Here is a 26,529-nt window from a genome sequence, read left to right on the forward strand (position 1 = left end):
ATAGAAGCGTACTAATCTGATTTTACTTCTAAGGAACAGGCCATATGTCATTATATCCTACATAGAGTAAATCCTGTATAGTGATTGGTTCAAGTAGCATCATGTGACCTGATATATTTCAACTATGATGTTGCGTGACGTCAGACCTCGATATATTTTTGGATATATCGAGGTCTGACGTCATTATTTCGCAAAACTGGATATCTAGCTAAACTCTCGGGCGCACCTGCCTGCGTGCTCTCTCTCCCGGGCAAGTCCAGCGATGCGTCGGCGCAGGCACTAATCTGCGTTCCGCTGAGCGCGGTGGCTCGGAGAAAAGTAGGTAATTCAACTCAAGTAACCGGACTTTGCAAGCTCAACACATAGATTTTGGTTGTAAATTACCAAAAGTAGGATATAAAGCAAATATACCAGGCGTTTCATTCGAAAGCATAGTGGAAATTATTAATCCTCGGTTGGACTGGCAAAACTATATTTCCCTCGGGGCTTCGCCCCTCGGGAAAATAGTAATTGCCAGACCAACCTCGGATAAATAATTCCACTATACTTTCTCAAAGCCTGATATATTTGTTTACTGTACATGGTTACAAATATGCAGCCACCTGCCAGTTATTTCTGAGCTGTCAGAGCTGCATTATTATTTTGCAAACACAATCCTCCCAAAGCAATGTCCAGATCAGACTGGAATGGCTTCTTATTGAGTTTCGCTGAATTAGACAATATTTCCTGCTCTCATCACATCTCTGCCAATATTGATGTATGTGGCTGTAATATGTCTAATATTGTATTTCTTTAGTAGAATACAGGGTTTATTACTATCTTACAATCACAATAACATTTGCATTATCAGTAAGATATTAGTCTCTATGTAGTTGAATAAATTGCATTATTTATAGGTCAGAAGTAAAGAACATATTCATTGTGAATATGTACCAGTAATACATTTTCATTGACCATTTTAGAATTTACTTGCTGCTTTAGTTTTGAAGGTAATAATTTTAAGGGTCTAAACAATGAGGGTAGTTCAGGATTCATTGTGCTGGCAGTAACACAATCTTGGTAGAAGACTGACGTCACTGAAGGAATCCTTGAGTTAAAGAAATGTTAACCATTTAGCTTTATATACAGAAGTTGTATGACAAGGCTCAACAATATTTTGTTTACAAACTTTATGTATTAGAGATTGTGAAGATGATATTTCCTCATGATGAAAGATGTTTTCAGACTCGTTAAGGGTACATTTTGCTTTCTCTGGGACAGCTCAGCTTTATTTCTGTTGCTGAACTTTGCCCCACCATATCTTATTTTGGCTTCATGATCATCATGTTATAGTTACTGTACATAATTTTCTTTTTGCCATGTAGGAATACAGTATAGTATATATATATATATATATTGATCTTTTTAATTGGCAGATATATTTTATACAGATTATTTACTTTAGTATCTGTGTTGAAATTTTCATAGTCAAGAGATTTGGATGCCAACTTCTCATCTACTTTCTTAAAACTGGTTTCCAGAACCACTTCACATAAAGTGGCCTTGTTTCTATTGGAATGCTCTCGGTGGAGTCGCATGTTTTGTGAAAAATATGCACAGTGCATTACTGAGTAGCGCATCCAACATCACACACTCTCGTACTTATGTGCAAAGAACGGTGGTGTCTTCACATACGATTAAACCTGGTTAACAAGGCAAAAGTGAGCCCCCTCCCCCCCCCATTACACAAGGAAGTGGGTGAGAATGGATCTAATTAATGTATTTACATGTATGATCAATCAATCAAATTCATAAGCAGTGTCTCTTTAAAAACAAGTGTATTTTATTTATTTGCAGATACAAGCTGCACTAGGGAGATAGATATAGGCGGTAGCATTGCATTATATTTGAGTACAAATTAAAAAAGCAATCACTTAATGTTCAATAATCAGTGAAAAACCTTGCAATGTTCTTCCAAATCATTGATTAGCTCATCCAAATCAAGTGGCTTTTTATTATATTCAAAGAGGAATATTTGCTCGGATCGTGTATTTATTTACTCCATCAGATAATATGCACGTTATTGGGACAGTTGCATGAAATCAATAAAGATAGTTTGCACTCTCAGTAATCGGTACCTTACTTAAATCACACATACATTATTATTAATTGCTGTTTGTGTAAAAATGTTGATCATGTGTTATTGTCTCTTTTGATTTTTATAATTAAATCTTTGTGCAATGAACAACTTGTTTGTTTGTCTTTTATTTCCTAGGTTTAATTCTGATCCATTTACAAATTTTTTTTTTTACAGGTTTACATGCATTTGCAATTCCCACGTTTTATTCAATTGATGAATGTTCCGACGTTTATACCCTTGATCAACACCCTGCATAGGCATAACTATTTGATTGGTAAAATTACATGCATACACGTACTGTATATAACCCAGACTGACATTCCTAAAGAAATAGTAGAGAAACAATTTTTAAGAAACTCTACTCATGATATCTCAAGTGACAAATTTAGGCTGTCACCTCTATTTCAAATTAATTATAAACCAATTAAGTCATGTGGGGCCTGTTTCATAAACAGTTGTAACTGTTGTAACTTTGCCATTATGGCAACTACCATGATAATCTTGATTTTGATTGGCTGCTGAGCCCTGTTAACATGGTAGTTGCCCTAATCGCAAAGTTACAACTCTTTATGAAACGGGCCTCTGGACCATTGTGGAATCTAACTATGGCAGAATGATGGTATTGGCTTTAATTAAAAGGCAACTTAATCAAACAACTTTCTAGGCATGAAATAGGGCTGAAAAATCCTGGATAACATCATGGTACCTTTGTGAAAAGATTTGACTCAAACGTGCCAAGAGAGGGCACTACACAAGTATTCTAATCCCCAAATCAGTACTATTTTCTGTGCCAAATATGCCTTTGGCTAGAGGACCAGCTCTGGGGATCTAGATTCTCTCCACTGCATCCCGAGCATATTTCAGGAGATCTCCCCCTCCACCTCATACATGTATTTTATAGTTCAATTAATATTAAAATAAAATATCAAAGGACTAGGCTATCACTTCAATCCTCTAGTATCAATCAATATAACATCAGTGGATCTATTATAGGTGATAAATTCATATAGCACCAATGGTTGTGAGGAATGCAATGCCATCAGCAGGGGTGTGAGTGGTCACAAATAAAAAGATCTGAAAAAAGCCGAAGAGTGTTGAAAGAGTCTGAAATAGAAAGAGCTCCCATACTTTTTGTACAGAGGAAGGCCAAAAATAAGCTGAAATTAAGCTGAAAATCAAAACAAAAAATCTGAAATCAGATAAAAATCTGAACTCTCACACCCCTGCATCAGCTACAAGCCCGGTGCTCACTTGCACATGCCACAAATTTTATTTAAAGACAAAAAAATATGGGCTTAATCAAAAGATCGCTTTTGTGTCAAAAAAAGTTTTGAAATATGCCATTTACATGAAAAAATTCAGTTTGTTTCATCTAGCACTCAGGGAAAATCATTAACAAATTAACCTTGAACAAGTCTATTCCTTTTTTTTTGTCTCTGCCTCTGAACTTTAGTTGACATGGCACATGCACCACCCATAAACTTATACAACTGTATGTAATTGATTTTTCCCCTTGTATTATAAATACATATTGCAGTAAGAAAATATACATCTCTTTATATAATTCATTTTATGAAAGCCCAAGTTCCTTGAGATATAAAGTTCTATCATAATTGCACATACAGTACGGAGGATTGCAACATGGATTCAACCACAAAGCTCGCTCTCGTATAAACAATGAGTCGCCTTTCACCAGAGTTTTCTGATGCTCTTCTACGATTCTTTCAACTTCACTAAGGACATCTAGATATTTCCTGGTATTCAAGGGCGACAATTCGGAAGGATCGACCCCTATGTTGTATAGTAACGGTGGCTCATGACGTACGGCGCAGGGTGGGTCACACGAAAAGCAAAGGTGGTAAGGTCCTGTAGGTATCCAACCTTTCCTACACTTAGCTGCTAGTTGGTCCAAGTTCAATGCTGGTTTGGTGTAAAAATGAGCTTTGAAGATACCATACGTAACAGCCATCAGCCTGTCATTGCAGTAGTGGAACAGGACCTTTCGATGCTCTGCTGATGTCTCAGTGAGTATGGGTAAGAAGCTGCTGCTGTCCATGATGCGATCTTGGGGCAGCTTTCCTCCCGATAGATCTGCTGCAGTGGCAAATATATCCATGCTACTTATGATGGCTTGAGAGTGGCTGCCTTGTGCTATGGTACCTGGCCATCTTGCTATAGCAGGAACACGGATACCCCCTTCCCAGGTGGAATCTTTGGAACCTGCAGCGCAGATGGGAATCAATATTGGAAGGAGTGAGATAAAAGAGGCAATAGTGAAAGATGTAAGGGTAATTCCATAAAGTAAACACATTCAACCTAAACATGTTGGACCTACCGGTATGCGCCGCTCTGACCACCCAATTCACCTCTTGACACACTCCCTACATCTGCGACATAAATGCGCACCGCCTATTGCCAAGGATTGCTTGAACTCTGTAATTCTCTTTTGTTTTTTAGCTAATGGTGATGTGCTCAGCCCTATGGCTGATAAAACTTGTAAAACCCAACTCTGACCTCTTGCCTAGTGATAACAGCAACCTGCCTCAACTGTCAATAAACAATTACATAAACCAGACATAACAGCTCAAGCACAGTGAGATCTTTTTTTTTTTCAGATCCATAGATCCTCCAAATTTTTATTTTATTTTTTACTCTTAAGACCCTGTTCACAGGGCTTTTTAGGGCCTACAAACCAGAAGTTTCCACAAGTCCCAATCCTCATGTTACAAGACTGACATATGCCTACCCACATCCAATAAGTTGAGTGCCCCCCAACCCCAAGGTAATTATTATAATGTCATTGCATACACATACCTTTCAATATTCCTGATGATCCCCCTTCACTGCAGACCTCTGTTTGTGGTCCATGATCAGATAGGAAGAGAGTCAGTGTGTTCCTCTCTAGACCAGCCTCCTTGATGGCTGACAGGGTCTCACCAACAGCCCAGCTCATCTCATTCAATGAATCACCATAACGACCTGTAAACAAATCAATTAATGAGTTTTCTGAATGAAACAATGAATCAAAAGAAACTAGAGACGTAACTTGGATGTATCCCCTAGCACCGAATGAAGAACGAACAACCTCTGATTTTCTCCATTTTTGGAAAAGATCTCAAATTGTTATTTCTAAATTAAAGGAGACATTTGATAGATGCTGTAAAGTCTTCTCTATCACTCAGATGACACAAGAAAATGAATTATTTTCATGCATGACCAAACGCTGATCTTTTTTTTCATCAGGGTGTCAAAAATAACTTGCTCCAAAATGAAGGAAATATGCAGTGAAGCAGCCAACCATATTGAGTACTCCCAATCAAAAGACTTTCTCTTAGCATTCATTTATAATTATGCTGTAACTGTGTGTCAACATATATTATCAAGAGAGATTATCTGCAAGCTTTTTTATCAACAAATGAGGAAACATTTTTAAAACATACACTGACAAATCAAATTACCACGTTTCGAAGAACCACTGAACTTTGGACTGCTGAACATGTCGGTGTGGACTTGAGGGAAAGAAAAATAGAAGAAGAACGGCTCATCCCGATGATTAAAGATGAATGATTTAGCATCTTCTACCAGTCTCTCTGTAAGGTTTCTATGGCTGAGCGGTTGCTGGATGATTGTGTCATTGTAATAAAGCAGGCAGTAATATCTATCTGGTGCATCTGTGTACATCTAGGAGAGAGATAAAGGCAGGTAAAGAGAGACCAAGAGATAAAAAGAAGTGAGAAAAAAGTTGCATTAGTCAGGCGTTAGTTTACAATGTGTCTCACTCAGTCAGGTTTTTCTGACAGGTTAATCAATACGCACTATTACCTGAAACAATGGTTTGTTTATACCACTTGCAATCCTCTTATGCGTGTAAATACCTTCTAGAATAGGATTGAATGTTTTGTCTCTACATCCCGTTCACTCATTATTGTGAGACTAGGGATGAAGAGATAACACCTAGTTTGCCTCCACATGCACAGGGTATCTCCCATGATGATCCTCAAGAAGGCAGTGACTCAAAGAAACAGACTCAAAAAGTGTCAATACTGGTAATTACTAATGTAGAAAATGATACAGTGATTACTATTTTATTCAAATTTATGATTTTAAAGGCATTTCTTTAATCATTAAATTATTTTCATGTGCAGCAGTGTCCAGATAAAAAACAAATCTTACCAACCATTTACATCATGAATTTGAAATATACATAGCCTTGGTCAATGTATGAATGCATAAAGTTCTAGCAAATATTGATTTTTGTTGGTCTCTAAATGTTTGACCTACAACTATTATGGCACCAACAATGAGGTTATGTGTAAAGGTGTTATTACATACATATCAACTGTATTTATGGTATCACAACAACCTAAAGGATACACATATATAGCAGATAAAAAACATCAGAATTTTAAAAGTCAACATAACAAACTAACCTTGGTCTCATCACACATCCAATGATTAGTGAAGGGTATAAGATGACCAACAAAATCAAAACCGTGATGATGAGGTAGATGGTTACCATCGTTGTGAGAGAACTCATTGATACCTGCACAGTATAAGAGATCAGATCATTGTATAGTATGTTATTGATAAACACAATTCCTATGCATCAATGATAAATGCTTGACCATAGTAAGAATGTTGACTAAAATGCTTTGCAGAATTTCATTAACATTTTTCAATTTTTGCTTAGTTTCCCAAAATGGTGATATTCATATCTCATATACAGTATGCAAATAAAGGAGCAAATGATACCCTTTTCTTTTTCAAAATATCAAATATTTCATTTTTCCTCCAACAATGTAGAACCTAGTTTGAAACCTCATTGAACATGTACAAATCATCATTATTATAATCTATTGTGAATCAATTAAATCACCAAAGCTATATAAAAGCAGCATTGAAGTGATATACTAGTAGTATAACTTCCACTTTTAAAATGGCTTGTGCAACCTAATTTTCATATCTTTACAAAAGTTAGCAGTGATAATCCAAAATTTTATTTATTTATATTTGGGGGGGGGGGGGTGTTGTATGAATGTTATATGTAGGTCCACATGTGAACAATTCATACATACAAACCTCTCCTCCCTGAATAATTACATATTTTAATTTTGCTGCAATTTCAAAAGTGTAGTATCTTCTGATACATGCTAGAATGTGTTAATTAGTTCCTTCTGGTAAACTATAGGGGTGCAGGTATTCGTACTAAATGAAGCATCCTTCCAGTTTCTTCATTGATCCAGGAGCCCTTTTGTTAAATTAAAATGAATCATAGAGGGGAAAGGCCATCTGGAAGAGCCAAACATCTTTTTTTTCACATGATGTGTAAGGGATAGAGAAACAGGTAAAGAAGATAAGGGAAAGAGGGATCGCAAGAGTGCAAACATTGGGTTTAATAGAATACATTGGGTCATGATAAAGGGCAGGGGGAGGAAGTTGGCTACTACACTCTGAATAGAGATTGGTGACAAGACCCTTAAAGGGAGGAAGTGCAGTTAATGAGACAACAGGATGTAGAAGACACAAACAATACATATACAATACAGTGTACAGTCAAACTAGATGGGCCAGAGAAGGTGGTGAGGGGGAGGAAGTCAGGAGACAAAAGAAGATGAGAGATAATTTGGAGGTGTGACCAGTGCAGGATATTGAACAAAAGAACATGGACCCATTCCAAAGGGTATGAGTATTATGTAAGTGTGTCTCAGTGAGTGGGTGCGAGGGTGTGCATTCAACCAATCAAATCCTGATACATCTTAAGACACTCCCTTCTTCCAAAGGTAAGACTCCTGATTGGTCATATGTTTTGTGAGTTCTGGGTGCAGTATGACAAGGTATGACCAGCAAGACACTTCGCATCTTTGCACTCGGATGTTTGCTTTCTATTCGACTCATTCGATGTGAACACAACCAGAATTATCATATTTGAATAAGGAAACTACAGGCCTGCTTGGAGATGTCTAATCTATGGGAAGGGTACTCTGGAACCTTGGACTTAAAACAGCATGCCTTGGTTTTTGCAAGAACCAAGGAACCAGAGAATACATGTATGTAATGGACAGGGCAATCCAGATTTAAAAAATGGTAAGTGCCTATCAAGACTAACATTGGAAAAAAAAAATATGTAAGCTTGTTTGCCTTTGTTTTTCTTTTCAAACAAAAATTCATTAGAAAAATATATTTTGTGCGTGTGTGCAGCATCTATGACAAACATATATGTGTTTAACACATATTATTATTATAATCATCCCATTTTTACTGAGAAAGAGAAAAAGAAAGAAAAAACAACTTGTATATTCCAGGCAGTCTCACCTGAGTTTCACAATTCAATACAGTAGCAGTGTTAAATTTTTAACATGATCTTTTTTATTTACCCTTTGAATATACTGTAATCCAAGCCAGCCACCAATGCCAATCTTAGGATGTCCTGTTTAATAGACTCAAAGCCCATTCAGTTTTACTAACCTTGAAATTTTTGTTGCACCTACATGTTTTAATTTCACCCATTTGAGCTGTAATACTATAAAGAATAATATTTGCTATATCACGAAGTGGCTTTGCCCTAAAATTGAATCCAATGTCTGACTTATACATACACTTATACCTTTGTTTCATGTAATTTGTGACCATCTGACATTAAATTTTTATTAGTTTCATCAGATTTGCTAAAATAACTTTAAAGTTGAGATGCCAATTTTCATTGACCTGAAATCACCTTTGACCTTGATCTGAAATTCTACAAGCACACATCCAATTGCTGATGTACCTGATAACCATTAGATCTCAGTTTTTATAAAGTAAGGACTCTTTATTTCAACATTATCTTGGCCTAGTGACCTGAAATTACATTACCGCCCGGTAACTAATTTGCTGATAATCAATGACTAAGTGTATGATATCTAAGTTCTATGAAACAGGAAATAATTCAAGTTTTCAAATTAATGTTTTAATTTCAAATCTTTACATTCTGTTTAAGTTTTTATCTTGCTTTTACTACGTAGTGAGGCAAAAAGTGGAGATTGTTTAAAAAATGTGAATACTTTGTTTGCTATGAATTCATTTTAGTGAAATCAATCACTTCAATTGTATATTCTTAAATTGGGAGCAAGTTGTTCCAAGGGTCAGGATCTACATTACAGAGAGATGAATTGAAGAAGATTTGAGGATTCTGAGTTCATGTATGTCTGACTTATAGTATACTGGTGTTTTTTTTTCTCCAGAGATGAAGCACTGCATGGAATGGATCTTGCCGACATGACATCTGGCCTTGAAAACATAAACCCATCAAATTAGTCCACCACTACTACATGTCGAGCGGCAACCCCAACAGGAGTAGAAATGAACATCAATGAATACTTGGCCAGGGTAACCCAACATCAACAACATGGACATCAATGACAGAACTGGGTTATCCATCTGGTCTATCTCTGCCATGGAAGAACACAAGTACCAGTCATCTCTGAACCTCCCTGTTGTCTAGTGAGCCAAATAGGAGTAGATAACAACATCAACAAATTACTTTCCCAGCCCAACCAACGGGAACAATGATGACAGCAAACCGGATCTCTCCATCTAATTCATGCCCTTGGAGATGGTGGTGAGTATGTCTTCTTTTTGTACTAACTGTAGAATGGATGCAATAAATAAATACACAATAAAAAATGAATGAATAAATATATATTTTATAAATAAAAGTAATGCTTTGAAATGACATAAATTGTCCGAGGCATATACTGTATGTTTAAAAAAAAACACTAAGTATTTTTTTTTATTTGTTTACCCCCGTCACCTTCAGGGACTGTCAACTAATCTACCCATCTGGTGCTGACCCATCCACTAGCCACTGTGCTTCTACCACCTTTGGCCATCTACTAGCCTTGACCCTTCCTGAAGCTATGGCCATCTACGAGTAATGGCCAAGTCACCAGCTATGGCCAATCCACAGGCTTCAGCTTATCCACCATCAACATTGAAGGATCCTTCAGGAAAACACTGCCGAAATGTTTCCTACCAGAGAAGCTACCATTTCTAAGCATTTAGCATAAGGTGGATTGAGTAAGTCAAAGACACACATAAGGAATAAAATGCCCTCATCAGGTCATACTACAGTCCCACAAAAAGGTCAGCCTGGATGAAAACATTCAATTCAAGGTTCACAAAACTATGCCAGAAGGAAATAGGGATCCAACAAGTAGTTTCTTCCAGCTGGGATGTCCACCAAGAAAAGCAAATATTTTTCTTTAGTAACTTCACCATACTTTTTCCCCTTTTATCTGATGGGAAAAACCCATGCAAATTTGGATAACACTTCAATACAAGTTGAAAAATGTTTGTACGATCAGGATAAAGAATACATACCCATAAAATAAAATTGCTAAATAATTCATCCATTGTGTATTCTGTCACCTGACTCTGCAAACTCTTTTCTTTTAAGCTGACTAATTTATTAAGCCTGACTGTCCACCAACCACTCTTATACTTGCCTATGCATCACCCTTATACAATCCTTTCTTTTCTCTTTACAGTACAACTTCTCAGCTCTTCCAGAACCCTTCTTGTTCTCTTAATCTCCCTGAATCTTAATACTCAAGTACTTATCCATTTCTTCTTTCCATACATCATCCATTCACGAACAAACAAGTATCACATCAGCAACAAATGCCAATTGATGCAAATAGAGAGCCAATGATCTTACATAGTAAAAATACATATCCCCAAAACAACAACCATTTACAAAATGAGCATACCTCAACCATTTATAAAAAAAAGAAAACAAGTATCCCAACAACAACAACGAATCACACAATGACCATACCTGTACCTCAACATTAAAACTAACAAGTACCATGAATACAATGTTCAAGCTGAAGAGAAAGCTATTATCCGATTAAATATGAATTCCATTAATAGTACATTAAACACAATGACAAAAGGTTTTAATAAACAAGTGAGAGAAGAAAGGTTGCACAAGGCAAGTATCTTAAAAACGGTGTATAGCTGTGTGTTCTTTCAGATGTTCCTTTAAACCATGTCTTTGATGATATCCTTTACCCTCCACTTTTTCACATCGACAGCTAAAAATTCACTAGCTTCCACAATGGCTACATCCAGTTTACAAACAAACATCATATGTATGAGGTAGACTAGATGAAGCTTGGAAAGAAGCACTTTATTCTTCAGTCTCTCCAGAGCGATTGGGAAGTACATCTCATCTTGTTCCTCCAAAGACATCAGCACGCACTGAGGATGGTCAAGTTGTCCTCCGCATTCACCCTTCTCAGTTCTCTGTTACCACCTCATGCATGTGAGAATTAAGGGCCCTCACTATTACTGTTGATGGTGCTGCAGGATGTTGTTGAGCCATGTCTTTAGTGTCATTCCATATATCACAGTATTCCCTCTCCTATTGCTCAGTCATGCCCTTGCTAAATATGACTGCATCAAACCTTTCCCCAAGGCAATAGCATTCACTTTCTTCGATGTTATCCTTCTCCACCATTTCAGGCTGCCTTTCTTCCTCCCCCTTCATCTACTCTTCCATGGCAGCCATTTCCTTCCAATCCTGCATCTTCTCCTCCTCAGTTTAGGTGCCATTTCATCCTAATCCTGCAATACCTCCTCCTCAATCTTAGCTGCCATTTTCTCCCAATCCTGCATCAGCTCCTCCTCAGTTTTAGCCGCCTTTTCAACAAACTCCCCATCTTGAAGGTGAAAAACAGGTAGTTCTTGTGACTCTTCAACTTGCAACACATCATGCTAAAGCTCCTCTTTGTCAGATTCACTAGTGATGACCCAATCTTAGCCCTCCTCATAGTGTAGGATGCGCCTGATGGGGTCCATATCAACATGGAGACTTGTCTGACTGTACAGTGAATGAAAAGATGCCCATGCATTTTGTCTTGGTGCCTCGGTGACAAGTGTCAGGTCGGCCCTCAAATCCCATTCCATTTGAGAAAAAACTATCTTAAGTTTAGATGGAGAAAAGTGGTGCCAAATTATGCTAGTCTTTGCATTTTTTTTTCTTATTTACATCCACAAATATCCACTCTGATTTCCTTTTTAATCATTGACCTATTACTTTCCTCTATGAGTTGGGCACATTCAGCATCACTGATGCCCAGAAAATTGCTTGTCAATTTCCTACAATCTTCCAAGTCAGATTGATCCCCCTTTGCCATTGTAAATTCTTAATGATGTTTTTGTCTATGTTTTTGTAGCACTCACCAATAGCAACATATGTGACCCCTCTGTATAGCAAAATGATTCCCACATAAATGAAAAGATCTTGACCCTGCTTGAAATTCATGAACTTCTAAACAATCTTCATGACTGTAATGACACTATGTCTCTTCCCACACTCTTCCAATGACATCATCATACATTGTTGATAACCAAGCTGCCCTCCTCATTTATATGTACAGCCTTCACAATTCTTGGTGACTTCTTCGTGCATGATAGAATTAAGGGCCATTAATATTATCACAGCAGGTGTTGTGAGAAGTCACCAAGCCCTGTCTTCATTGCCATTCGATATCACACCCTCTTCCATCCCCTCACTGCTCCTGCCCTTGTGAAATAATGACTGCATCAATCCTTTCCCTGAGGTGATGGAGTTCATTTATACCAATCTTTTCCTTTTCCTCCATCTCAAGCTGTCTTTCCTCCTCCTCCATCTTGTCCTTTTCCTCGGTAGCCTATTCCACCCAATCCTGCATCCGCTCCTCCTCAGTTTTAGCTGCTATTTCTCCCCATCTTAAAGGAGAACAACAGGTAGTTCTTGTGACTCTTCCACTTGAAACACATCATCTTCCACTTGGAACACATCATCTGAGCTCCTTCCTCTTCATCAGATTCAATAGTGATGACTCAATCTTAGCACTCCTCATAGTGTAGGATGCGCCTGATGGGGGTCCATATCAACATGGAGGTTTGTCTGACGGTACAGTAAATGAAAAGGTGCCCATGCATTTTGTCTTGGTGCCTCAGTGACAAGTGTCAGGTCGGCCCTCACATCCCGTTCCATTTGAAAAACAACTGCCTGAAGTTTAGATGAATAAAAGTTTTTTTTCTTATACATATCCACAAATATCCACTTCCATATCTTATTTCATCAGTGACCTACTTGTCAATTTCCTACAATCTTCCAAGGTAAAATTGACCCTTTTTGCCATGGCAATTCTTAATGATCTTTCGTCTGTTTTTGCATTACTTAGCTACTCTGTATTTTGTAAATGAAGATATTCTAATCCTGCTTTGAATACTCAAACTTATAAAATATCTTCATTACTGTTATGACATCATGCCCCTTCCCACGCTCTTCCAATGACATCATCAGTCCTCCATAGTTAATATGCAGCCTTAACACTTCTCGGTGACTACCTTGTGCATGACAGAATTAAGGGCTCTCCATATGATCATAGCAGGTGCTTTGGGAAGTCTTCAAGCCCTTGTTATCCAATATCTCATCCTCTTTCATCTCCTCCTGCTCCTGCCCTTGTGAAATACTGACAACATCAATCTTTTCCCTGAGGTGAAGGAGTTCATTTATACTAATCTTTTCCTTTTCCTCAATCTCAGGCCGCCTTTCCTTCTCCATCTTCACCTCTTCCTCGATAGCCATTTCCTCCCAATCCTGCATCAGCTCCACCTCAGTCTTGGCTGCCATTTCCTCTACCTCTCCATCTTAGAGGTGAATAACGGGGAGTTGTGACTCCACTGGAAACACATCATTCTCCAGCTCCTCATCATCAGACTCTGTACTGATGATCCCATTCTTGTCCTCCTTGTAGTGTAGGTTGTGCCTGATTGGGTCCACATCAGCATGGCAACTCGTCTGACGCTACAGTGAATAAAGGTGGTTTCTATGTATTTTGCCCCAATGCATCCAAGAAAGGCATTTGATGAAGCCATAGGTCCATCATGCTTCTTTCACAAAACGATGTTATGAAGTTTAGATGGAGAAAGGCAGTGTTAAATTATGCTTTGTTCTATATCAAATATATCAATAAAAAGTTTGTCATTTTTTTTCTTATTGACAGAAAAACTCACTTCCATTTTTCGTTTTTGTATGAGAGGCCTAACTATCACTTTCCTCTCTGAAATTGTGCAGCTATTCCCACCAATCTTCGTAGGTTTGATTGATCCCCCTAATCCCTGACAAAATCTTGCAGTTGCCTTTTCTGCGTTTGCTACTGTGGTACATACATGATCCCATGTATTTTCTCCCGCGAAACGATTCACACATTCTAGTTGATGAAACTCTTTTGAAGCTGTTTTGAAATTTCATGACTGTTATGACACCCAGCCTCTTCCAACACCTTTAACCTTTTTCCTATCAAAGTTCACATCTTCTACACACACACAAAAAAAGTTATATACATGTACTAAATTAATTGATTCTTTTAACAATTAAAACATACTCAAATCATGCAAGCCAATTCTCTAAAATACTCCAAAATAAAGAAATGCAATGAGCATTCAAATTAACAACATAACATATTATGGTTTTTCTACGAATAAATAAAAACATTTCATCCAACTATATACAAAATAAAAATTATAAAATAATAAACGTGTTCACTGCTAAAACATATTAGGGGAAGGTCAAGAAAGCTCCTGGTGATGTGTAATCTGATTTTTTCAGATGGCAAACCAAAGGATTCATCGTTCTCGGGTACTAGCTTCATAGTGGAGAGTTCAGAGGTGATTCCTCTGAAAGCTTGATGGTTTTCATCCAGCCCTCATGGTGTTGTAGGTTGTAGTTGGTGTTTGATTTTGTATATCTAGTGTAAATACACTGAGTAGCAGACGTAACACCATAGTAGCAGTAGTAGTAGTAGTAGTAGTAGTAATAATAGTTGTAGTAGTAGTAGTAGGTGGCTATTACACAAGTGGTACTGCATCCTGTTTATACAACCTTGGCTCCTTTCCTTTAGGTCATGCAATCAATTACTGTGGTCCAATTATAAGGTGAGAACTACAATATCCATGCAATCTAACTGATACACACATACACACGCCAACGCAGACAGACAGACCTACAATTGTTTCAGGAAGCTATGTGGTTGATACAATGTACTCAGGTCTCTGTCCCAGACGGCCCACTCCCTCTATCATCCAAACAAAAAGATGAGTTTCTAGATTACAGAAGTCAATGGAACAATGCCTCACTTTTATAAATATTTGTATCCCCATTGTTTACCGGGAGTCACCAGGATTATGTAAATAATTATTTAACTCCTTCTATAGGACAATTCTATGCTGCTGCTATGAAAAAACAAATATCAGATATTACATGTTATAAAGTACAAGTAAATGAGCCTTGTGATATCATCAGCTCCTTCATTTTCATACAGACCATATGTACTTATCACTGTTTAGTAAAACTAAGCACAAATTGGAAATGTTATGAAATTTCAAGTGTTATTCTTATTTGAATGATTGAATCTTCTCTATCCATTATTTTTTTGTTGAGCTGAACTTCATCTTTGAATTAACATGTACTTGTCATTGATTTCTAGTTTCTTGAAATGCCTAATTGGCTAAGAATAAGGTTGATTAAGAAAGGTATTGGAAAATTAAAAACCTTCAAATGTTCCACATACCTTGATGCCATTTGCCCACCATACCGGTATGATAACCCTGTTCCTTGAGCATTTCAGCTATGGTCGTCTCTGATTTGGGTAGGCCATAGCTTGTAGACATCTCAAACACCCTGGCCGGTCCATAGAGTCCAACACGCACTGGTAAGCGTCCTGAAGAGATCAAATAAAATGGATGTTAACAGACATTTGGGTAAATCATTACATTTTAATCTCAATGTACCAATTATGAATGTAGTAGTAATGCATTGTTTCATGTACTTATCAATTATCCAATATGTTAAAAGATATTTGAATTTGAAAGTCAGACTGCAAACCAATTTGTATGTTTATGCATGATAATTTAACATTGAATTGAACAGAAATGACATAGACCAGGAAGGGGGAGACCGTTTCATAATAATGAAAGGAAAGGTAATGGAGGGCTTTAATAATAATATATGTGATTTTTAATGCGCCAAATCCACTCGGCAGAGTGCCCAAGGCGCAGTGAAAGAAGAAAGAAAGAAAGAGAAAAAGTACAAATATAATAGTAATAGATTCAGGAACAATTAAGAGTAAGAGGCATTGAATAGACGAGTCTTGAGGTAACGTTTAAATATATCAATGGACGTGCATTCACGGATTGTCAGGGGAAGATCGTTCCAGAGAACAGGGCCAGCGTGAGCAAAAGCCCGAACCCCCCATGTCTTAACGGATTTAGGAATAACTAGGGAACCAGAGTTGGATGAACGTGGGGACCTGACTGGAGTGTATTTGCTGATTAGATTAATATTGTACTGTGGAGCAGAGCCATTAATTGCATGGAATACAAGGAGAAGGATTTTGAAGATGATGCGATCGTTAACCTTTAACCAATGAAGAGATTTCAGAATGGGTGTGATATGAACATGTTTTTTAGATAGGGTGACCAAACGTGCTGCAGCGTTCTTTACAACATTTGGTTTCAATATAAACAACTATACCCTCATAATGATGTCAGATTTTGTTAAAGCAATGAAAAAAAAACACTTTGGACTTTGGCATTTCACATTCATAACTTAAAAACAGTTGTAATGTATTTGAAAGAGTGAGTCTGGAATTAAGTGGTGAAGGCAATTGGAGAAATAAAAATAGAAAGTCTACTGGACTCTTAAAATTGAGTGTTGAGATGGTTATTATGAGTAAAGAGATAAGAATTGGTGTGATAATGGAGTTTCTATGCCAGAGAGTTAGATTGAAATAAGAGGAATGCTGGATGAGTGAGGAGTGAGTGTGGTGGTACCAGTGAATGCAATGAGTTAATCCTAGAGGGGTGTAAAGTTATTGGAGAGGCAATTAAAAGTGTGGAGAAGATACTAAAGAATAGATTTTGGAAAAAAGTGAAAATGGATGAGATGCAACTTGGTGTGTCCAGTGAAAAAAACGATAGATGCTGAGTGATGTGAGACAGCTGTAACAGCTTAACCAAGTTTTGGGTGGATGAAGTTTAGGGAATGTGTAGAGTACTGAAGTTATAGGTTTTTTTTTTCTTTGAAGATGAAAGGAATGGTGCATAAGAGTTGTAGGAGATTAGTCATGCTGTATGAGATAGAGACATGATGATTGAGGGAAAAGATGGGGATTTCAAGCAAAGGCAAATGGACAAAGTTGAAATAAGGGAAAAAATACACGGGGAGGGGGGGGGGGGGAGGAATTAGCCCTGGTAATGCTCAGAAGATCCCTGGAAACTAAAAAAACAATGAGCCCTAGAAATCTCTATTCATTGCAATGTTAATGATTATCCAATGTTGAAGATTTAGGCAATAAAAAAATATTGCCTGGCTGACATGGTCATGTTCTAAGGATGTTTTAAGAAGGGCTTTGAGTTTGAGGTGGATGGTTCGAGAAGGAGACGACCAATGAAGTCATGGAAGAACAAGTGGAGGAAGAGAGAAGGAGGGTTTGGTTGAGGATGGAGGATGCACTGAATCCTGCAAAGTGGAATGAAGAGGTAAGGATAATTGAGTGAGGTGAAGTTAGCCATCCCATTCTTCTGAGACAACCGGATTGAAAACTTCTTACTACTTTATGAAACACCCCAACACTGTCTCTGGTCATAGGAGGCTAAAAAGAACCAACGTTCTTGGTTTAAAGTTCATCCAACCCCTTATAGATTTCAAAATGTACACCTACTACACCTACATGTACATAATTTGATGGCAATAAGAATATATCAATAAGGTATCCAAAATAACTTTCCAAACACATTGTAAATATTGTGATTGTTTTGAGATTGACTTTATTCACCAATAAAAACACAAATAAAAAAATCCAAACATATTGATTGTAACAAATAAAGTTTTGGTCAGCCATAATTTGGTTGGTTTTACCTGACTTATAAAAACTAATTGATTAAACAGCCAGATGACTAATCTCTCTAATCTCTAAATAACTATTAAAACCCGATGCTTTACAAAGGCTAGAGCACTGGTGAACAGAATTAGTTTGAAACTAGCTCACCACTAAATGGGCCCAATAACATGAAACCATTCTATTGATAGTGTATCAGGACCTAAAAATAAGAACAACAAGAGATCACTGCTTTCAAAGCCATCAGATTCACTTTGGATCAACAAAAGATGAGAGATAGGGGAAGGATTGACAACTGAAAAGTATTTTGTGCACAAGAGATTTTATCTAGTTTTGAAATGAACAATGATAGTCAAAAGATAAAAGATGAGAATAGCACAAAATGAAATCACCTGTTAGCATGGCGCCTCTACTAGGACTACACAATATATCTGGACTGTACCATCGACTGAACTTCATGCCTTCTCGGGCCATCTGGTCAATAGGACCAGATTCTTGACTAGGATGACCATAGGATTCAAGATCTCCATATCTGTAGAAAAATGCATTGAATTCACGAATTCATCACAAATTTCAATATTCAAGAATGCTATCCACACTTGTATGGCAGTCATCACAAATCTTATTTAAATAGCCATAGGAGAGTTATGGTATATCATTTGTAAACATAACTTGCTCTTGCTAAAAATCTCTTATAATGAAAGATAACAAAAAAGAGGAGAAACATATGGTAAAATGCCAGAGATTCATCACATGGACCATAAAAATTGCCATGAGCAGTTAGTAATTTTCTGACATTATTTTTCTGTATTAATGTTCATATTACTGTAACTTAGCATTTATTTTAAAGATAAATTCCAGTTGTGGGGACGATCTCAAAATGACTTTTTACAGAATTTAATATAATGATCACCAAAGTGTCTGTTTGTATAAATAAAAAATATGCGCCAAAGGATTCTGGAAGAAATTGTCTAATTGCTGAGAAATAAGCAAAATAAGCGCGGATTCTGTCACTTCCGTCGGGTCTTTATTCCAGCAATAATAATACACTGTCCCACGTGTGCCTATCTGTGTTGGCGATCTTCAGTGTGATCGTTTTTTAGCTTAGATATTATGATTTCACAAAGTTCAGTTTATGTAACTGTACCAGATCTAGATCCACGATGATATAGTAATATTTACTTAACCTTGGTTTTACAGACTTTCTCACGAAATCAGTATTTTACTGCAACTACTGTCATTTAGCTTTAAAGTCTCTCCTTTTCGACATTTTTCTTAACTGTCACATATATATAGATGTACATGTAAATCTGCTTACCTACCCCATATCATCTGCAAGAAAGAGCACTATATTTGGTCTATCAAGAGGATCTCTCACTGTATCTGCCATGATACACCATCCAGTACAAGAGATAATGACAATGGCAGAATACCATGATCTCAGCAGTGTCATCCTCATCTCAGCTCATAACTAGGGGGGGGGGGGTAAGGATAGAAAGAGAAAGAGAGAGACAAGGTGAAACAAGGAGAAAGGTGAGGCAGGGAGGAAGTCATTGGGAGAGAGAGAGAGAGAGAAAGAAAGACAGAAAGAGAGAGCAATAAACAATTAGATGTACACAAAATGGCTCTATACAATTTCTATTTCTGTTAAAAAGTATTTGTGAATGGATATTTGCCAATAGGCTCTCTCTTAATCTTGATAAAACAAATTTTATGTTATTTAGTAACTCTATTACAACTTTACCTGACAATATTTTATTAAATGATGTCCAGATCAGTAGGGTAAAATCAACTAAGTTCTTGGGACTTTTTATTGATGATAAAATGACCTGGAAAATTCATACAAACCACATTTGCTCAATTTTATCTAGAAATACTGGTATAATGTATAAACTTAAATCAATGTTTCCACCCCATATTATGCAAATGTTATATTCTACTTTATTACTCCCGTATTCAAACTATGGCATTCCTGCCTGGGGAAATTCTAGTAAGCTTCAACTTGATAAAATTTTGGTTATCCAAAAGAGAGCAATTCGTATAATTTCCAATGCCCATATACAGGCTCATACAGGTCCTCTCTTTTTAGAAAAGGGTGTTTTAAGAGTTTCTGATATTTTCTATCTGCAGTTGGGTTTCAATTGAACAATAATGACTTGCCTCTGGCACTTAATTATATGTTCATAAAAAACAACCAGTTGCATGACTATCCAACATGCCAAGCATTTTCATTTCATCTTCCAAAAACCAGAACAAAATTTGCCCACAATACTATTATTTATTCAGGTCCCAAATATTGGAATTCTCTCAATCTTGATATAAAAAGATCTGTTAGATTAACTGCATTTAAAAGAAAATTGAAAACGTCTCTTTTGAGACAATATTACTTCTCGTAGAACCCAACTGTACGCTTTAAATACACAATATATATTTTATCTATTTGTACTCATTTGTGTATTACTTTTAGGACGGTCGGAGAGCGGATTGGGCACCTGGTAGTTAGGGAAACTCTTTCATCAACCACATACCTCTTCTGAGTTTTGCTTCCTTTGATACTTTTTCTCACCTAGCAACTATCAAGATTTCTTCTTTTCCTCGTCTGCCAGGTGCTCCCATCCCCTCACTATGTCCGTATGTTTGTCATTGTAAATAAATTACATGTATTCATATTAACAGCTGCAGATACCCTTACAAAGGACCCGTCTACTATTTTCTATTTCATTGGCATACGACCAATTCTGTCAAAATATTTAATGTCATCCTTAAACGTCGCAGTCGTGAACAGCAATATAATTGACTGGTCTTCTTTCCTTTTTTCTTTCTTTTATGTCTTGCTTTGTCTTCCTTGTCTTGTCTATTAACCTGTGTGTCCCTGTTCTTTGTAACATTCTTTGTTTTCGTCCTTGTCCAGTTCTGTAACTTTCTCCGAGCTCTGCTCTATTTTTTCTGTAACTATTTTAGCTATCAATGATTACACATTAATTACTTGTTAAGGGCCTATCAGTCAGACCACAGGTCCCTATGCTAATGAGCAAAAAGGCCAGATTCATCCAAATCATCTCGTGGCTGAATCCTCCTCCTTGCAAAATCTTGTGATTCGTGAGATTTTCTTTCTCTAAGAATTTACCTGTTTTAACCTCAAGTTAGATGAAATATTATTGCACCATCAGATAGAGTAAATGTTACTCTTTCATATTGGTCATTTATTTTGTATACAATATTTTGTTAAATAAGTAAATTTCTGGCCTGAAAATGTGCCTCAAAACTGAATTTTCTTCCTCTGTTATCTTTTGCAAATTGTGCAAAACTTTTTAGTTTGAGCCTCAATGATATCTATATCACCATAAAGCTGAACTTCTGTACTTTCTCACAATGCCACTCTTGATATGTGGCACCTTTTAATCGGGTCAAGATCACACTTTTCCCACCAAGGTACAAAACGAGATTTCTGAAATTTCGTACTTGCATGAAATCCAGAGTTATGATTGGCTGGATAAGGTTCACAGAACAGGCGCGGGGTATTTGAGGAGATTACCACATGGGAAGTGTGACCTTCCCATGAACCCAGGCACTGGAACCGTTGGAATTTGCCAGTGTGTGGTCTCTTTGACCTATCAGAGTGCAGTATTCTTGTTTCAAGCTGCTTTATGTACTTGGCAAATGAAAAGTGTGATCTTGACCCGATTAAACCAATTCTTATTTTGAAACCTATATCATTTTAAAGCATACATATTCAGCTTTATCATGATCTAAAAATCATTTGGGCTCAAACAAAAATAAAGTGTGAAAATAGCAGCTTTTGTCAGGTGAAAATAATTATTTTGTAGCATATTTTAGATCAGAATTTTGACCTATATTACAAAATCTTTGAATAAATTCAAACACATGACCTGAAAGAATGATTCTTCTTCTTTACAATGATACCAAATTCATGAAATTCGATGCACAAATAGAGCAGCAATGACCGAATGAAAAGAGGTGTTTTGGTCCGCATCAAGCTCATTAAATATGCAAAACATCTCAAGTCATGAATATCACTTGGATGAAAGAAGCCATTTTCTTGGGACCTGCTGTCTGACTGATACCAATCTATATGAAGTCCATTTGGAGACTTATTTGAGCATTCCCCTCTGTTCCTCATCTTTTCTTGCTCTTGACGTCGCGCGGCTTGTCGAACGACAACATCAATTTTTGGCCTAAAGAGGGCGCGCGATTTATATTCATATCAAAGACATGACAAGGGAAAGGCTAGGCACCTAAACTATTTTACACACAAATCGACGCAAAGCATTACACGAAGTCCGTGAAGTGTACAATCTTTTCATCGTATAGACTTCGGTAGACCGTATTATTGACGTTCGTTAAAGCTTGTACTGCTGGTTTCGTTCCAGGTACGTAGATTTTTTCTATTTTTTTTTATTAGTCATCGTTTTAAATTATTTGCAAAAAAGTGTTATAATCGCCAATAATAATCTTGAATTATGTTTATGAAGGTATTCCATTTATTGGTGCCCATAATTAGTCAAGTAATCATAAGACTTGCGCATTCAAAGTATTTAGACACACTCAAAAATTACCGGGGAGCTGAATCAAGGTTGTGAAATTTATTAGCGCCACCAACGGGCTTCCTTATAAAAAAAAGTTATATTTCCGTAAAAGAGACATGCGAAGTCACTTTCCAGGCCGAGGTAAGCGATTTCGAATTTCAATATTATAAAAATTATGATTGTAAATTTGTATTGCTACTTACTTAGCGGAAAGAGCCCAAATGAGCACTCCTAGTACCAATGAGGTCCAAACATTAGCATGTATGGACCTCATAGGCGACAATGCGTTAAAAACAGGTTAGAACTTCTAACCGTACTGTTTCCTGCACCCAAGTATGATATTACTCCCAAAATATGAGTTTTGTCCTCGTTTGTTTATCATTTATTAAAAGATTGCCCATTAAATATATTCCTATTCCTAATTTGAATTTAATAAAATAAAGGGAAACTTACATTTGAGTCATTTTTCGATCTTTTTTTGGCAGTCAGTCCGGTCACCGTCGAGTGCGATCAAAGCGGTATGAAGCTGATTTTCAGATCACGTGATACGTGTGGTCATCACCTGATCAATCGACTATCCTTTTTTAAAGACCGCAACAATTATAAATTTTATTATAAAATATATATAGAATAAATTATTGCATAATATTATGTATATTTCTACAATTAAAAAATATTTTGTGATATAAATTTAATATTTGACGTAAAAATCGCTATTGAACAAAATATTTATTAAAAAATAAAAAATCAAACAAAATAAAAAAGCCTTGGACACAGTGCAAAAAACCTAACGATTTGGCCGCGTTGTTAACAACTATCGTAAGGGGCGCTTTATTTATAAATAAAAAAAAATGTACAGCTGTCTACCGCGACGTGGTTTGTCGCAAGATTTGGGACAAATCCGTGGGAATTCTGGAGAAAATACATCAAAAGAACTGGTGAGTACCGTTTAAACATTATCAAATTACTAAATAGATTATACATACCTTGTAGATTTAGTTTTTAAGGTGATATTAGTGCTTAGTTCTAAGCTAGGGAGGCCCAAACGCGCGTGAGCGGAGTCCCACTTTATTAACACGGGTAAGTATTGCGGTGTCGCCTAGAGTGCCGATGAGTAGCGGGAAGGATTCAAGGAGTTTCGGCAAATATTACTTCTGCAAGTGCAATGAAGCGATGTTTGCCGACTACTTAGAAATCCAGGGTCAAACGCAGTAGGTGTACGAGGTTAGTATACATACTAACCTCGTACTAGTGTGAGTGGATGGAGGGTATAGTCCTCGGGGTCGGGACAACTCGGACCACGGGACATCTCGGACCGCGGGCCGAGTTGTCCCACCCATTACGATATTTTTTTTTCACAAATTTGCGTCTATTTTTCCGTCATTTCGAAATTTCTTGTAAATCTTTTCTACAGATATGGTCTGATGGTAATGTTCTTCACTTTCTATTACTTTTTTTTCGCTGAAATAAATAAAAAAGTGTAATTTTAGGCGTTTTTCGACAGCTCGCGATTCCCATAGGCGCGCGTGTATTAACTGTGTAGGTGCTCGGCTCGGCCCCGCTCAACAACTGACTTGATTTTGTGATCATTTCTCCTCAAGTTTCTTGTATTCCATTAACTCCATTTTCTCATCAAAAGGATAAAATTTGGAGTATTTGCACGATTTTCTTAAAGTTTTTCACCTTTTCTCTCTGGTCGTAAGAAGCGAACAACCGATGAACGGTCCGCTGCTCTTCATCGCAATTCTACGTAGCTCGGCCGCCTGAACTGGCGGGGTGGGATTCAGCCCGAATCCCCAATGGAAGTGGGCGTGCACTGTCAAAGAGCTGAGCTTGACTGAGTGAGAGAGTGAACTACAGCTTGAAGCTTGGCAGTGTCGTATAGGCTCTGCCTTTTTTTTTTTGTAAATATGTATATATATTTTTTCTATATTGATTTTCCCTGGTGTAGAGCTTTAAGATTGTAATAATTTAATATGCTTTAATTTCTTTGACTGAGTGTGACTGTGGTGTGGATGTTTGAGTCGCACAAAAAATACTTTTACGTGGGTGGGGGCTCGGGGCGGTTCACTCCTGCCCCCGAAATGTGAAAAATATTTGCGGTGTAGCTGTGTTGGCATGCCGGGCTGAGGGTAGCCATCAATAATTTTTTTTTTTTGGGGGGGGGGCTTAATTTTTAATCAAATTGATAATTTTTAGGCCTATTAATTTTTTTTTTACATTTTTTTTTTTTATATTGAGTTTCCCTGGTGTAGAGAGCTGAGTTTTAATTTGCAATAATCAATATGCTTCAATTTCTTTGACTCTTGAGTGTGACTGTGGTGTGGATTTTTGAGTTGCACAAAAAATACTTATATGTGGGTGGGGGCTCGGGGCGATTTTACTCCTGCCCCCGAAATGTGAAAAAATATTTGGGGTGTAGCTGTGTGGGCATGCTGGGCTGTGCTGAGGGTAGCCATCAATAAAAAAAATGTTTCATTGGGTCTTACTTTTTTAATGGAACTATAATTATTTTTAGGCCTATTTAATTTTTATATAAATTTCATTTTTATATTGAGTTTCCCTGGTGTAGAGAGCTGAGTTTTGGAGATGACGAGAGGGAGGAGGAGGTGAGGGATGGCGATGGTGAGAGGGATGAGGATCTTTGATGAGAGGGGTGCATGGAGATGGTGAGAGGGACGAGGATGTGAGGGATGGGGATGATCATGGGAGGAAATCCCAGGGGGGGGGACGTGTCCCCCTACCAAAAATAGTAAGGGGGACACAATATCAAATGTCCACCCTACTATTTTTCTTCTTGAATAATGGAGAACAAATACATCATTCACAATCGAAATAATACATGTATTTAGGACTAAATGACCTTATATTTTTGAAAACACTTTTTTTTCTTGTCAATTATTTTTGGGTTAAAAATTGACCCTATATTTTGGGCGATAACCTTTTTTTTTTATGCTTAATTGTCAAATTTTCCAGCCCTTGATCCCCCTACCTTTGGGGACAGATTTCCGCCCATGGGGATGATGATAGGGACGAGGATGATGATAGGGATGAGGATGATGGGGAGGGATGGGGATGATAAGGTGAAAAGCCGGCAGAGATAGATAGATTTAAGAAGAAAAATCCGTCCGACGAATGCCGTCATGTAGATTCCGTCCCACATGATAACCCAAAACTTCACATATGGCTTGATTTTTGTTCTAAATCATGTTGTGATGAAAAATCATACTAGGCCCTACAAGTATTTGGGTTACATTGAAAGAAAATAAGGGTAATCTTTTTTTCCAATTATCAATAAATTAAATTCTTTATTCAATAAAAATGATGAATTTATGATTTTGAATTTCATTTCTTTTACATATTATGTGGTTTTTCTTTTTGATTAAATTTATTTTATTACTTTTTTTTTCATCACTGCATCATGATTTTTGTCTCACCTGGATAGCAGAGTGAGACTATGTAGGCGCCGCTTTTCCGACGGCAGCGTCAACATCAAATCTTAAAGGGATGGTCCGGGCTGAAAGTATTTATAGCTAAATAAATAGAGTAGTATGCACTGAGCAAAATGCCGAAAATTTCATCAAAATCGGATAACAATTAACAAAGTTATTGAATTTTAAAGTTAAACAATATTTTGGGAAAACAGTCGTCATGAATATTCATTAGGTGGGCTGATGATGTCACATCCCCACTTGTTCTTTTGTATTTTATTATATGAAATTAATTCAAATGTTTTCCTCCAAGAACTAGAAAAATTGGATTGACAACTGATTTAGTGCATTAGATATTTATTGCTGCAACTTATTTCATTATAAGGGAGACATATTATTCTCACAAGTATGAAATAATGAAAAAAAAAATGATTTATGTAATAACATAAGAAAACGGAAAGTGGGGATGTGACATCATCAGCCCACCTTATGAATATTCA

At 37.0% G+C, this 26,529-nt stretch overlaps 1 protein-coding gene and 1 long non-coding RNA gene across 4 annotated transcripts in view; one reads left to right on the forward strand and one right to left on the reverse strand.

Moving 5' to 3' along the window:
• Positions 1-1,800: 1,800 nt before the first annotated feature.
• The window catches only part of LOC129264804 (arylsulfatase-like), a 28,799-nt gene continuing 4,070 nt past the window's right edge, over positions 1,801-26,529 (reverse strand). For 2 of the 3 annotated variants that reach the window (XM_064102158.1, XM_064102159.1), the window contains exons 2-9: positions 23,585-23,752; positions 19,374-19,522; positions 18,444-18,583; positions 15,724-15,873; positions 6,550-6,662; positions 5,578-5,800; positions 4,934-5,098; positions 1,801-4,339 (exon numbers count right to left, since the gene is read on the reverse strand). In XM_064102158.1, the coding sequence (XP_063958228.1) occupies positions 3,690-4,339; positions 4,934-5,098; positions 5,578-5,800; positions 6,550-6,662; positions 15,724-15,873; positions 18,444-18,583; positions 19,374-19,510 (1,578 nt within the window). In that variant the 5' untranslated portion in view covers positions 19,511-19,522; positions 23,585-23,752 and the 3' untranslated portion in view covers positions 1,801-3,689. The remainder of the gene's footprint in view (positions 4,340-4,933; positions 5,099-5,577; positions 5,801-6,549; positions 6,663-15,723; positions 15,874-18,443; positions 18,584-19,373; positions 19,523-23,584; positions 23,753-26,529) is intronic. The other variant, XM_064102157.1, reaches the window with a different exon arrangement.
• LOC129264805 (uncharacterized) lies at positions 7,965-10,504 on the forward strand. The gene is made up of 3 exons (XR_008584890.2): positions 7,965-8,203; positions 9,340-9,716; positions 9,915-10,504. It is a non-coding gene; the product is annotated as an uncharacterized LOC129264805 (long non-coding RNA).

The sequence above is a fragment of the Lytechinus pictus genome, chromosome 7 (genome assembly GCF_037042905.1).
Source record: "Lytechinus pictus isolate F3 Inbred chromosome 7, Lp3.0, whole genome shotgun sequence".
Taxonomy (NCBI): domain Eukaryota; kingdom Metazoa; phylum Echinodermata; class Echinoidea; order Temnopleuroida; family Toxopneustidae; genus Lytechinus; species Lytechinus pictus.